Source organism: Polistes fuscatus, unplaced genomic scaffold (genome assembly GCF_010416935.1).
Source record: "Polistes fuscatus isolate 324 unplaced genomic scaffold, CU_Pfus_HIC Scaffold5, whole genome shotgun sequence".
Taxonomy (NCBI): domain Eukaryota; kingdom Metazoa; phylum Arthropoda; class Insecta; order Hymenoptera; family Vespidae; genus Polistes; species Polistes fuscatus.
The window spans coordinates 11989083-12004629 of record NW_025113129.1 but is presented as its reverse complement, the minus strand read 5'-3'; the positions used below and the strand labels follow the sequence as shown (position 1 = coordinate 12004629).

At 36.9% G+C, this 15547-nt stretch overlaps 1 protein-coding gene across 13 annotated transcripts in view; it reads left to right on the top strand.

Annotated features, from left to right (window-relative positions):
- LOC122522554 (peripheral plasma membrane protein CASK) overlaps window positions 1–15547 on the top strand; it is a 130064-nt gene that overhangs the window by 48368 nt on the left and 66149 nt on the right. The window contains exon 1 of one of the 13 annotated variants that reach the window (XM_043643737.1): window positions 3175–4564. The exons of the other annotated variants lie outside the window; for them this stretch is intronic. Coding sequence (XP_043499672.1) covers window positions 3596–4564 — 969 coding nt within the window. The 5' untranslated portion in view covers window positions 3175–3595. Of the gene's footprint in view, window positions 1–3174; window positions 4565–15547 lie in introns of those variants that run through there. 13 annotated transcript variants of the gene reach the window in all.

The window sequence follows — 15547 nt, the reverse complement described above, 5'->3', positions numbered from 1 at the left end:
TTTCTTCTCGCTTAGCGTTATCGCGTTTGGACTTGTTCCAAATTATTAGCTAAAATTCATATCCCATTCATCATCATTATATTGTCTTTGATCAAACTTAAGATCACAGACACACCCACACGCACACCCACACGCACACCGACTACGTGTCGTTAATCTTTCGATGAAGAACTATCATTCAACATTTTCTTTCAATTTATTACGCTCGAAGAAAGAAAAATTGTCCACTTCGTTAACACATTCGTACATTCTCGTGAATACAGAACATTATACGCATAATCTTTTCATTTAACATAGTCTAAAACAATTCATTAATCGTCATTGACATAAATGGGCAATAATTTTTCCTTTATTAAAAATTTACGTAGGACAACTTGACAACTGACAATTATGAGAGAAGCTCCTTATTGCAGAACACGATTACGTCTTATTAACAACAAAAAAACAAGCTGAAAAATAAACTTTTACGTTGTATAGAGTATAAAAATGTATATTAATTGGCAAAATAAACGCAATAACGTCATTCTAATCGATTAGATTTTACTCGACCATACTCGGATTCGAGCAACGCGAGCAAATATTTTATTGTTGTTGTATCTCTTCAAAGTTTATTTCGTTGTTTTATAATTTCTCGGTTCTCTGACTTTTATACTACAATACATACAACGAACCGATCGAAACGATGAAAAAAAAGAAGAAATGTAAAAGATTCGCGAGAGTTATTCATAAATAAGGTAGATAACTCGCAAAACGTCTTAACCATTAGAATGAAAGTTGAAGTTGTAAGAAAGTAGTACGGTATACTACTCGAGAAAAGTTCGAACTTTCAGTGAGCTTTTCATTGTTGAAAAGAACTTGCGAAATATACAGTATGGCATTTCTAACCGTTTACTTTCGGTTTTAGCCGTATCTTTCGTATGCAAGAACGACTCGTCAAAAATCTACATACATTGGATACATGTGTAAATAACTATGTAGGATATGTAATAATGTCTATGTATAGGATATGGATAGATACAATACACACACATATATATATACTCGGTTACGTATATAAGGGACGAACTATACGAGATATTTCAATGTATTTCGATCGAACGTGGAACAACCTCATACAAACGTCAAAAGAAGACGGAACGTTTCCCATTCTCGCATCATCCTTTTGCTATCGTCTGCTGCTTCTACTGCTACTGCTGCTGTTAACGATTATCAATAAGCATTAATCCTCTTAATGACTCGAAAAGCGGATATTGTGAACTGTAAACCATTCACTTTGCAATCGTACTACCGATCGATACGACGATAATCACTCAGAATTAATGGCGTTTAATATACTCGATGGATTATTTCCGGAAAATGACAACTCCAGGATACGAGTGTTACAAGGATCATCAATTGTCTCGTTTTACTTCGAGTTCTTCTTCGTTTACTTGATAGTTCAACTCATGCCTAACCCACCTACGTACGTACCTATATACATACATACATATATACATATATACATATATACACATATACATATATACATACATATGTAAACAGAAATCCTTGCGAAGGAAGACACGACATATACATATACATATACATATACAAATACATATATATATACATATACATATATATATATATCTGTGAAATGACTATCATATACTAACGCGTTTTCGACATTGCATTTGCATGCACATTCGTGGCAATGTCTAACTACCTCGCACGATTACATACACATATTTCTCTCCTCTCTCTTTCTCTTTCTCTTTCTCTAATTCTCTTTTCTTCTCTTTCTCCATTTCTATTCCGAAATAGACCTAGGAGACAAGTGGGCGTTTCGATCTAACCGGCAACGAAGAAATTAGAAACACCGAGAACTTGGCTTTCTTGAGAAACAAGTGTTCCCTATTCCCTTCGTCCCTATTCGAAACCGCTACGAGATAAGTTTTACAAAGGATAATCAAACTGTGGCTCTGCAAATATAACATTGTACGAACGTAGAAGTAACAGATTGTGCTTGTGACTTTTCTACTCTTGATCTGAATCAATTTGCTCGAAGTAATATGCGTTTCTTCTTATAAGTCGGTAATAAAACAAAGACGGATAAAACGCGGGACACTTGTGCTTATTCTCGACTATAAACCGCTTTTTCAGAGAAAATTATTTTTTATTTAAACGAACGAACGAACGAACGAACGAAGCAAGAGACATTTATTAAAGATTAAAAAAAACGCAATTTAATTTACAAAAGTCTCTTATAATCTGTGTATTATATTTTTATGTTATTCTTACTGAAAAGATATCGATGTTTCTCCGGGGAAAAAAAGAAAGAAAAAAAAAGAGAGAGATGAGCGAGAAGGAAGGTGAGAAAGCGAAAACGTTGCATATTTTTCCCCCTAGGGGAAAGTATCTATAAATAATAATCATTAAAAGTATCATGACAGAGAAAGTCTGAGGAAGGTCTGCGTACTCTCTTACGTGTTATCAGAAGTAGCCTAGCTAGGCATCGTAAAATCGATAAAACATTTTTCATTCACGATTTTTACACACAGAAACACACACACACACACGCACATGCACTATTTTCTGCATCGAATACAATTCAACGTAACGTTTACTCTCGATCCGAGAAGATATATTATTATATTTAACGAAATACGCGAAATGTCGCGATCTTCGACGAAATGAGAGATAAAAGGGAACGAAATTATCAGAGCGAATAGAAGTGAAAGAAAATAAGAGAAGAAGAAGAAGAAGAAGAAGAAGAAAAAAGCAGCAGAGCAGCGGGTGTCCCTGTGACTGTCCACGAGGAAAAAAAAAAGAAGAAGCAAGGGGGATGATGCGGGATAAGGAAAGAGAAATAGAGAGGGTCAGGGGTGGAATAGGAGGGGGGGGAGTTTAGTAAGGTCGAAATCGGGGTAGGAGAGTAAACCGAAGATGGTGGGCGAACATTGCGGTCCAGAGGGAGGAAGAAGGAGAGTTGCCGAGTTGCCAGTGCTGCCACTGCAAGCGAGAGAGAAAAGAGAGGGGTCGGCGCTCGGATGTGGATAGCCCTGTTCGTTCCGTTCGTCGAGGGGTTGGAAGGGATGGATAGCTGGTACAGAGGTGGATGGTGGTGGTAATGGTGGTGGTGGTGGCGGTGGTGGTGGTGGTGGTGGGTCGGTTTGCGTGGACGATCTGCGCGTCAGTCGAGGCCGCGAGGCTCAGTGCTGGGGAGCGCGGCACCGCGATGCGTCGTCGGGTTTCCGTTGCTGCCGCACTCGCTCTCATTTCTTCTAAATTTCTCTCCTCCGTCGCGTGACTTTTCGCTCGCTTTATTTCCCCCGTCCCTAACCCCTAGTATCGTCTCGTCTCGTCTCGTCTCTTTTCGTTCTAGGTCGACCTATCTTTTTCCCCCTCTGTCAAAAATCCGTGTCGCGCTTTTGGTTCAGGTCGGTGGTCATCAGCTCGGCGCGGGTACGTTCCGTTAAGTGCGTTTCGGTGTTGGTTCGCGCGTTTAGTATCGTCGAGAAGGGTGGTAACGGGCAACGAGGATAATTGGACATGGCACCGGATAGGGCCATGTGGCGTTACGATTGGTGAGAGAAAGAGGAGCGACGCGTTGGAAATGGATCATCCGTATGCGGGAGGTTGGGTGCCTCAAGGTCATGTCGGAGGTAGTGGTGGTGTCGTTGGTGCAGCAGCAGCAGCAGCAGCAGCAGCAGCTAGTGGCAGTGGTGGTGGTGTTGGTGGTGGTGGTGGTGGCGGCGGCGGTATTGGCGGCGGTGGAAGCAACGGTAGCATTGCCGGTGGTAACATCGGATATTCGAACACGGTGCCACGATGTTGGGACCGATCGTGCAGGTCCACCGATCCGTCGCCGATGCGGCCGATCGAGCACGATCTGCGTACGACCGAAACGATGAGGTCGATGGAATCCATGAGATCGGCGGATTCCGTTATTCGGCAACCGATGATGGAACCTTCCTCGGCGAGGACCGGCTCGATGGATCGTCGACAATCGAGCAGGTCCATGGAAGCTATAGGTAGGCCACAGATGATGGATCAAATACGTACCGAACAACCAAGACCGATTCACGATCATCTAGGAAACGTACCAACGTCCTCCATGTCGGCGGCAAGCATGAGAAGCAATACGATGGAACACCACGCTATGCGCGTCATAGAACATCCCTGTCGTTTGAAGGATCACGCCAGTTACGTACACGACCATCACCTGGGTAGACCCCACGAGCACGGCTGCAGGTCGGTCGAACACGTTTCGAGATTGCTCGAGCATCGGCTAGCTCACGATGCACACGCCAGACCACCGCCGCCCCCCCCGTCGGGGGGCATCGAGCAGACCCCATGTCGACCCATCGATCATCCCCCAAGGCCGACCGTCAACTACTCTTGCCGATCGCTCGAACACGCACCAGGAAGACCTATACCCATGGATTGCGTTATCTACGGGCCCCACTCGCACACGCCGCCCAGATTACCTGCCGAGAGTCCCTTCCGCATCAACTGTCCCGTGCACAGTCCCTTTCGCTTCAGGTTCCTCAACGGCGCTGCTCCCGACTATCACTCGCATCAGGTAAATATCCTGATACTCACTCACTCTCTCTCTCTCTCTCTCTCTTTCCCTCTTGGACAACTTTCTAGACACCCGTTAGACTCTAAGATTTTTCTTCTTCTATGAACTTACTCGTCGTAGTTCACGCTCGAAAGATCACATCCCCCTTTTTTTCTTCTCCGGATGTGGTGGCCTTCTTTTTAAAGGGCTTCGAGTAATAAAGCTATAAGGGAGAAGAGAGAAAACCTTGACCTTCTGATCATAGGCGTAGGCGTAGCTTTTTTTTCTTCTCTCTGTTACCTTACTTCGGATAACGGCGAATGCCATCGTTGACTTTCGCTCACGTGCATAATAGGTGTGTTAAATCTATTTTTATCCTCACGAGTACTTTCAACTTTATAATCTATAGTATAATTTAGTTCTCTTTATCCCCTGTTTTACATCGTTGACTTATTAAAATATTCTCCTTGGAAAATTCTCTCCGCCACGTTTTTACTAATTAACAACCGCGAACGTGCAATATTTAATCTAACCAATTTTGCCCTCGACTATGTTCTTTTTTTTTATTTTTTCTCCTTTTCTTCCTCTCGCACATAAAGAGAGAGAGAGAGAGTGAGAAGGGGGGGGGGACGTGTAATCAAGTAAGAAAGATTTCCAACAAACTTCCTCAATTACTACTTCTCTTTTGAATAAAACATAACGTTAGCAATTGAACGAGAGTCCCTGCCAAATGTTAATCCATATGCTGGACGAGAGTAATATAACTCCTTCTCAAGTACGCCTTTGGCACTTGGAAAGCTATCGGTTTTTTTTTTTTTCTTTTTATTTTTTATTTTTTCTTTTTTTTTTGCAAGAAAAGGAAAGAGTGTCCTCTCGAGATGGAACGCTTACGGCGACGAATGAGATACTTCTTTTCCAAATTGACGTGAAATTCCGTCTCGAAGCGTTTCGTTGCCCGCGAGAAAAATGGATTAAGATTGATTGGCGTTCTCTGACGTAATAGTATTGGAGGAGAGTAACGAAATACAACTGCTATACTTTTATACTTATCGCAATATGCTTTTATTGCTAACGTACACGGAAAAATTACAAATAAAAATATAGGAATGAGATTCTTTATAAGAAATAATGACGTGTACATTGGTGTTTAACAATAAAACTGTATGTACGTTTATACGTTTTAACTTTATTGCATATTATTCGCGAAATATCTTTTTTTTTTTTCTTCTTTTCGTTGTATAATAAAAAAGAACAAAAACTTCCCAAGAACGCAATTCGAGTTCTCTTTTATAACACAGAAATAACTCGTCGCTCGTTAAATTTGATATTTACGTTGTATTAGTATTGTGATCGAATCAACGCTTTGTTTTGTGTAATTAATGAACAAATTAAATGTTATTTTGCCGTTACTAACTGTCGTAAATCAAATTAGAACGAATTTTCAACGTAAACGTTAATTTTCATTATTAATACTATTTTTTTTCATTTTTTCTATAAAATAAAAAAAAAATATAATATTCGGAAATATTTATTATTGAATGAATATTTAAAGATAATAATGCGAATTCGAATGGAAAGAATTTAACTATCCTATGATATGCCAATAAAAAAAACAATAGACTATCGTAATATGAAGAATCTTATTTCCATCCGAGAATTTATTATTATTAATTAAAAATAAATAATTTTAATAAAAATTAGAAAAAAAATTAAAATTAATTATTATTAATTTATATTAATAATTTAAATATATATCTTTTTATTTAGATCGTTTCGTATCGATCGATTATTATGATCCTATATAAAATATTTTTTTCATCGTGTAAGAAATAAGCGAGATTATTGCTTGTGTCGTTGTATTATTTTCTTAAAATCTGTGTGTACAAAGTGTATTTTACATTATCGTTGCATGTAATGCATCAAACGAGATTATCCTCATATTCATTGTCAATATGATTATCATGTGTATGGAATAGCTATGGATTAATATTTCATGTATTAGAATTTGCCGAAGTAAATAGATTCTTGTCGGTATATGTATAGTTATGTTAGAAATGCTTCACGTATCTTGATATGGATTATACGTCCTTGAAGTCGATAGGTTTCGAGACATAGGAGAACGCGATCAAGCCAGATTTCTCTTGCATTAACGTCATTGATGAGAATCCTTCCTATTAACATCGAGTGCATTCACTATGAAACAGTACGTCAACGACGACGATGTTATAGGTATATAATAATCCCACGTTAATTTATAATTAGATCTAGACTATTATCGGTCGTTAGGTTAAAACTCGAATCGTGTGTTTTTTTTATTTTTTTTTTATTTGGTTTATTTCTATTCGTTACACGCGACTCACGTTTATTCATCGATATTTTCAAATCTTTCTTTAAACTGTCCTATCAATCTTATCGCGAATGAATAAAATGGTAGAAACTTTTTCCTTTCGAATCTTCTAACGCGTTTTTTCTCACCTCTTTTTCTCGTTTTTTTTTTTTCTCAGCTTCTAGGATTTGGAGATAAAAGTTCTGACCTAAAATCGTGTGTTCTAGGAATATTATCTTACTCTTCCTTCCTTCCCCCCCCTTTCCACACCCGAAAAGAGAGGAAAAAGATGTTGAATTTCGCATATCAAAATGCTTAAAATAAAACACTGATGACTCCCACGTTGTGGCCTTTACGATCTGACCTATTTCACGTGTGGTGAAACATTGGATTTTCTTAATCCAACCTCTTTCCATTCGAAAAGACGATTCCTTATTCTTCTTCTTCTCGTACTCCTTGCTCTCCTTTCTTTGCTATTTTTTTTTTCTACCACCAAGAAACCAGACGACAGGAATTTTCATATAAGTTATTATACGAGAACGTAACTCTCGAACGAATTCGTTTGAAATCGATCGATTCCCCGTCCTATATCTCGATTTATGTTTATTACACATATATGTGTAGATGTATTAGCACATAACGAAATTCTATAACGTTGCTATCTGCGATTTTATGGGTATGATTGTACATCTAACACTATACCAACATATTATATACTACCAACACATATATATTATATATTTTATGATTTATCTTCTCTTATATCACATGTATATTATTATAAAAAGAGATATCATATCATATTATATATTATACTCGAGATGTATTCGTATTAATATCAATTTTTTTTTTGCTCTTTTAACGCGAGAACATCTTGTCACAAATGTTGGATGTGTAGGATTCGTCGCAGTTATCCAATATCGATAAATGTTGAATTTCGAATCTATCCGATCGCGATTATTAAAATTTACATTGACATTTTATAATAAACTTTGGTAAATTTGACGACGGAAATTTTTATTTCGCGTTATTTTATCCTCGCATCATATGCGCGATTTTATTTAATACATTTGTTAATTATTTTTAATGAAAATGAGATAGATATGAGATAACAAAACGAGAACGAAATGAGATAGATGGAATACGTTGGTTGAAAGATATTTGTAATATTTATCCATAATGCTAATGACTTAATTAAATATTTATAGTGCGATACATTACAACGGTGTAATAACAACGGAAATGTACGTGTGTGTATATATATATATACATTGATAGTTGCACACATACATAACAATTTCTACTCTCGTTTCGTGGCAAGTTAGAATACAATGGGCTTCGGTAGGTAGAGTCAAAACCAAAGTACAACTCGAGTATAAGAGGAAATGCTGTATTCAACGGTTATAAACTATTTTCTCGTAAAATCATCGTCAAACCTTAACTTGCTTTCCATTATTGCATACATTTGCGAAAAGGCGAAATACGCTTTATCCCTTTCGCGATTTTATATCAGAAAAAAGGAAAAAATGAAAGAAAGGAAAGAAAATACGTAATGATAATGGTACGCTGTGGATTTTGTCCGGTGAGGTGAAACGTGGTAACTGGAACAGGATAAAGAGCAAAACGAGGGGGATAAAAAGAAGAAAAATGAGAACCCGTGGAAATGATTTACGAGTAGATTTTACCCTGTGACGCTTCATTTTGTATACCTTAGCGTACTATCATTTGCTCGTTTAATGGCTCATCATAACGTAGAGAAGAAATGCAAATAAACCAAACGACCCGTCATCCCACCTTTTTCTTCACTTTTCACGAGAAATTGAAAAATATTACTCGTCCTTTGTCTTTGTTGTACGTTAGTTCTTTTCTATTCATTAGGAATGATCACGATTCCTAGGAAAATGGATTTACTCGTCATTTTCTTACGAGATTTTCGTGATGAGAGAAAATTGAAGACGTCGTCGTGATATCGTTACGATGAAAATCATTGAAAATTTGAAAGAAAAATCGATATCAGAGAATTTTGTTTCTAAAAGAAATAAATGTAGGAAGAGAGAGTGATAGGTGGTACATCACAGGTAGAAACGACAATCGTAGTTTATTTTCGCTCGGCCAATCCTTTTTGAGCGTCTTTTTTGCGGATGCGCGTTTAATCGATGGCCGACTTTCTCATACTGGGCTGGTAGTGCTGCTACTGCTTTCGAACACACTTTGTCGGCATTATGAGGAACCCTTTGTACGTAGATACAGGTATTGCTCATCCTCATCCTCGCATTACGCTCCGAATACATCCAAGATCAATCTAAATATGCATCGTATATATTCTCCTCCCTAACCGTGAAATCACGCCCGGATTTTACCTAAGCGTCGAAATCATCTATAACGGGGTAACTACCCCTAAGATTTACTTTGCCGATATTCAAGATAGGTGTGTGCCTCTTTGAATTTTGCTAAACTACTTCTTCCTCTTCTGTATACGTGTGTTAGAGATATCTGTATTGTAAGTAATAGCTTTCGTAATAGTTTTCGAAATATCGGATTATTCGATACTCGGAATTCGAACTTTATAAGGTATTTTATTTGAAATAAAATCGACAAAATCAGTTGTTCTTTGAATATAAAGCACACTAGATCGCAATTTTCCGATATACGTTTCTTTTTCTTTTTTTTACGATGCCATATTTATTATTTAACCAAAGAAGCTTACGCGCTTTCTTTATGTGTCGTGAAAAGAAAATTAAAATTCTTCTCGTAAAAGCAATTTATTTTGCTTTCATCCGATACTTATTATACTGAAGAAGAAAAAAAAGAAAGAAAAAGAAAAGAAAAAGATAAATCGAGTAAAGTAAAAGGTATGTACAACAAAAATTGCTTTGGTTGGTGTACCGTGACAGTAGAATTTTGTCCTTTAACCAGACAAACTGCAATTATCAAAGGTCTTTGTGATTACGTTAGTCAATTGCGTTAAATGAACTACCTACCTACGAGATATAATAATCTACGGAACAATACTTATTTAAGTATTTTCATCGCATATAATACAAAAATTACCTTTCAATTAAATCACGTTCACTCGGATGAACGTAACGTCCTTGAAAAAAAAAAAAGATAACACTCGTTTAATAAATTATAATAATTTTTTGAATGAATCGTACCTTCTCTCATTCATTCTTTTATTCTTCCTCACTTTGCATTTATCGAGTAAACGTTTAGTTAAGCTCTTAATTCTCGACACTGACCTGGTATTAAAGGAATGGATACCATGCGATTGTATCACAACATTGGAAAACTCAATTTCAACAATTATGTTACTCGACTACGAGCCGGGATTTTCCATTGGGATTGCTTATCGTCCAAACCAACAGTGTACCAAACGTTTTCACATACACGCTGATAATCCAATCGAGATGTTATTTCCCCCCCTTCCCCCTCTCCCACTATCTCTCCTCTAACGGTATACGGAAGTTTCTTGCCAACCTAAATTGCGTTTCCTTTAGACAAAAGGTCGCAGTCGGTGTCCAGAAAAGGCGGGAGGTGGGAAGGGGGCGGGACTGGGGTTCGCGGTTCTGTTGTTTTCTAGCTTTTGTTTAGCCCGAACTACATTTAGGAAGTACGGCCAAGATAAACGGTTCATAGCGGGCTATCCACGACTTCCGGTTGCCGTTTTCCCTTTTTGCACTTTTATTAGCTCGCGAATTTCAGGATTGGTGGTGCTTGGTGGACCCCATTCGAGCATCCTTTCGTTCCGATTACCAGCAGCCATTCTTATTCTCGGTTTGTGTCGTAGTTGTTCTAATTATTCGCGGTGATTCCGTTGGAACGAGCCAATTTCCAATATCCGACCTCGTTTATCTCGCTCGAGAGGAAAATACGTTATATACGAATTGTTTTTTATTATTTTTACAATTGATGCGATGGTCTCGTCGAGTAATATTCCGTTTTCGAAGAAACGCCATCGATATCGGGCATGAAAAATAAATGAACGTGAAAATGTGAAAAATTGATCGCCGTCTTGGACAGGGTGTCTTGGACGGTGTCTTGGAAAGACATATGCATAGTTTTACTTATAAGACCCCAGGGATGGGAACGGGATAAATAAATAACTAACAAATTTATATGTTTTCCCAAGTTGCGACGTTGTTTTATTATGATTTATAACAGTAAAAAAACAATTTATTGCAATGTGCTACTACTTTATACGTATAAATATTGCAAGAAGAAACTCTATATTTTTCTCTTTAAAGAATACGAAACACACTAAAAGGCACGCCCACGTTTTCACCTAACTTTATACATTTAACGTAGAAACGATATACTTAAATTCCAATTTATATTCATAAACTTTCGTTTCACAGTTAATATCAAATGATTCTCAATGATTACCTCAAGATCACAGGTTAATTACTTGCCTTAACCTTTTTTTCTCTCGCATATACGTAAAAGCATAAGTTTCTCATTACAACCGGATGAAATTTATGATATGGTAGGGTTACCTTCTTCCTCTGACTCCTAACAGTAACAGCTTTTTATTTATTTTTTCTCTGACCCTTCGTACCTTAGGTCCTGGGAATGATCCCTGAGCTAAATCCCTTTGCTCTTGACTGCTGTCTCCTACTTTCGGAGGCCAGAAGGGTCTTTAGCATTTTAAATAGTGCAGCAGTCGGGACAATTTGGCTCGGGTGGCACCATACCATCCTATATCACGAGCACAAATCCGTGACTACGGAGGAAGAACCAACCGGTCGTCGTCCATTATTCAAAACACGGTGGGGGGCTGGTGGTGGGGGGGGGTCCTTGTTGTTGGGTTACTGGTGTGGTGCCCATCCTCAATGGAATACATTAGCGTCGTTACAAAGCGAAAAAGAGAAGCACTTCCGGAAGCGTCGTTATAATCTTTCTCTTAGTTCGCTCGTTTCACTTTACCTCTCTTTTCATCGGGAATAAAGCAGATATATATATAGATATATATATCTATCTCTATATAGACAGGTATATATATGTATATGTATATGTAGAACTATGTACTTACATGTATCCACAAACGTATAACTGTACGTGTAGATATACCATAAGAGAAAGAGTTATACTCTACGTGAGAGAAGTCCATCTCCTTTTCATTATCGCGAACAATGTTCCTAGCATAATCTCCGAGTACGATAAGTGACCGCCTCGTTACCACTCGGTAAATATTTAACAACCCACATCGGACTTCTTGAATCAACTAAAAGCAGTAGTCTCTTACGAAACTAAACGTAGAATCGAAATTGAACCTTGAACGAACGAACGAACGAGAATATCAAACTTATTTTATTTCGTATATTTATTTCAATACTTAAATTCAATGTTATTTTCCTTTCGTATTCCATATATTTATTTCTCTCTATTTCTTTATTTCAATTTCAATTCTACTAATGAGATTGATAGTATTATCGTATATTAAAGTATAACTAAATTCTCTCAACACCGTTGTTCAAATAACGCGTTGGCCAATAGTATATATATATATATCATATGATAGATTACATTACTCTTTACTCTGTTACATTTACTGTATTCTATATATTACCTACTCTTTGTCTTTTGGTTGGCCGACTGTTATAATTAGCTGAGTGCTTTTGATCATATTTTTCATTGAAAATTCTCTTTTATCGAATACACGGAACAAGATACTACTATTATCGATCATGCCAATTCTATTACTCTCAGCTGCTTAAGCTTCGCGTAACAGTATTATCAGTTGTTACCGAAGACAGTGTTAATACGGTGTTGAATCTATTGGAAAGATTTGATGGTATCGACAAGAACGAGGTTTACAACGAGCATGGTGTACGTGTATATATGTGTGTGTGTGTGTGTTGCAAAAGTTTGGTGAGATTTAATGTATCTGCACGGTTGCATTCAGGTTACGACCTTGCATGATGCAAAGTTATCGAAGTTAAAGCGCAAGAAAGTTTACAGGCGATTCTAAGGTAGTAACAACGAGTTGCTCTCTCTCTCTCATCTTATATAGATAATGTCAGGGACGAATCATTCTATAGGTTAAGTGGCTCTTAACCTAAGGACCCCGGTATAAAAGGAAGAATTAAAAAAAAAAAACAGAAAAAGAAGGAAAGAGGTTGTTATTTCTTTTTCTTTTCGTCGAAATCGAGTATCCCCCGTAAGTTGGCTAGTACCCTTCGGGGATGTCTCGTTGGTGATCAAGTTGCCACTCATCCAATGAACAAGTATATAGATATCACTCTCTATCGTTAGAAATAGTAAAAGAAGACTCTTTTCGTATAACGAGAAGAAAGTAAGAAATTATCTCCTCAAAAGTTATTTTAAAATCTACGGGGAAGTAGAGGTTGTTAAGAAAATTTTGTATCGTTTCACTCGTAGTGTGTTGGGTCCGTTCACTAGTGGCTGGATTAATACTTTTCAAAGAAGAAAAAAGAAAGAAAAAAAAGGGGAAGAAGTTTTCCTTGCAACGAACACGGAGACGTATTATTTACTTTTTAAGATAAAAGGAAGAAATCTTCTTCTTCTTCTTTATTTTTTCCCCATTTTTTTTTTCCAAACTTATAAACTTTCAAAATCCCTCGTGCAAACTCGATACAAACAGGTTCTTTTTTTTCTCTTTTTCTTCGAGAACAAAGTCTATTCTACTGAACCAATTTTGCTATTACCTATCCCTCCTTCGTTGCCTGATGACAAAAGTTTTCTATCTGTACAGAACCTAAGAGATTTTTCACACGTTGATAATGCAAAAGATTGTCATCTTTCTCTTACACGAGACCCACGTTCTTCATATGTCACCTTTTCTTTACCTTTTTTTCTTTTCTTCTCTTCTCTTCTTTTCTTTTTTTTTAAGAAAGTCGTCCGTTACAGTATTGACAGCCAACCGATACTTTTTGTCTACCTTCGAGAGACCTTATCTTCTAATCTGTCTCTTCCACCTACCTACCTACCTTATTTCACTTTCTCTATCTCTCTCTTTATCTCTCTCTTTATCTCATTCTTTATCCATTGGCCACTCGATGTCGCCAAATGGTTAATCAATATCAAAGACGTTCACTGAAATAGAGATAGCAGCGATGCGCGAACGCTTTATCAAACGGCAGACGATATCGAATAGGGTTTACTCATGGCAATGTGTATTATATCGCACACACGTATATATCGTCTATATGTGTTAGTATTATGTCAGGATATGGATAAGTTTTAGAATATATATCGAGTATAAAGAGAGAGGGAGAGAGAGAGAGAGAGAAAGAAAATAAAATACATAGTAAAGAAAAGTACAGGTACTATATATAATGCTAGTATAGTGCACGCATTTACATATCTCTTTCTCTTTTATTCAATATACATATATATATACTATATCGTTATCATTTAAATAATGCAATATATTTAAGAAAATTCAAGAACAGCTTTACCTAGGAGACTTTTTATCTCGTACGATTTACTGGATAATATTCAATATATTATATATCCGTTTTTTTCAATGCAGTCAAATTAATATTCGCTTATAATTTCGGAGAGTTGAAAAAAATTACACAAAATGAAATTAATTTCATTAAGATCTGTTAAAGTAATTTTGGAGTTTATTGCGAACAAACACCGTAACACTGGATTTTTTTATTATATAAATAAATAAATATCGTTATCATTTAAATAATGCAATATATTTAAGAAGATTCAAGAACATAATTATATTAATTTTATTAAGATCTGTTAAGTAATTTCGGAGTTTATCGCGAACAAACACAGTGACACTGGATTTATATATATATATATCGTTATTATTTAAATAATGCAATATATTTAAGAAAATTCAAGAACAGCTTTACCTAGGAGCTTTTGTATCTCGTACGATTTACTGGATAATATTCAACCTAGGAAGGTGTACCTATATCCGTTTTTCAATGCAGTTAAATTAATATTCGCTTATAATTTCGGAGAGTTGAAAAAAATTACACAAAATGGAATTAATTTCATTAAGATCTGTTAAGTAATTTCGGAGTTTATTGCGAACAAACACCGTGACACTGGATTTTTTTATTATATAAATAAATAAATATCGTTATCATTTAAATAATGCAATATATTTAAGAAGATTCAAGAACATAATTATATTAATTTCATTAAGATCTGTTAAGTAATTTCGGAGTTTATCGCGAACAAACACAGTGACACTGCATTTATATATATATTGATATCGTTATTATTTAAATAATGCAATATATTTAAGAATATTCAAGAACAGCTTTACTTAGAGGGTTGGTCCTTCGTATCTCGTCGCACGTATGTGCGATTTACCGGATAATATTCAACCTAGGAAGGTACCTATGTCCGTTTTAGATCCGTTTCACGTCTAATCGGTGCAACGTTTAGAGATATTCGGATATAGCGCGTGCTGGCTGGTAGTAGTGGTGTTGGTGTTGGTGTTGGTGGTGCCAGTACTACCTTGGGGAATTATGCTGCCTGCCATAAATTTGAGGATGGCACTTTCGAAGTGGAACCGTTCGGCATTAATTCATAACGCGGAGGACAGAGACGCCATCCAAGAGATGCTGCTGCTGGCCGTTAATTAAAATGTGGCAGATTAACGAGGATCGAGAAGATCGGGGAAAGCCTGGAGGCTGTCCGAACGATCTCACCCACTGGTCTCCACCTCCTCCTCCTCCTCCTCCTCT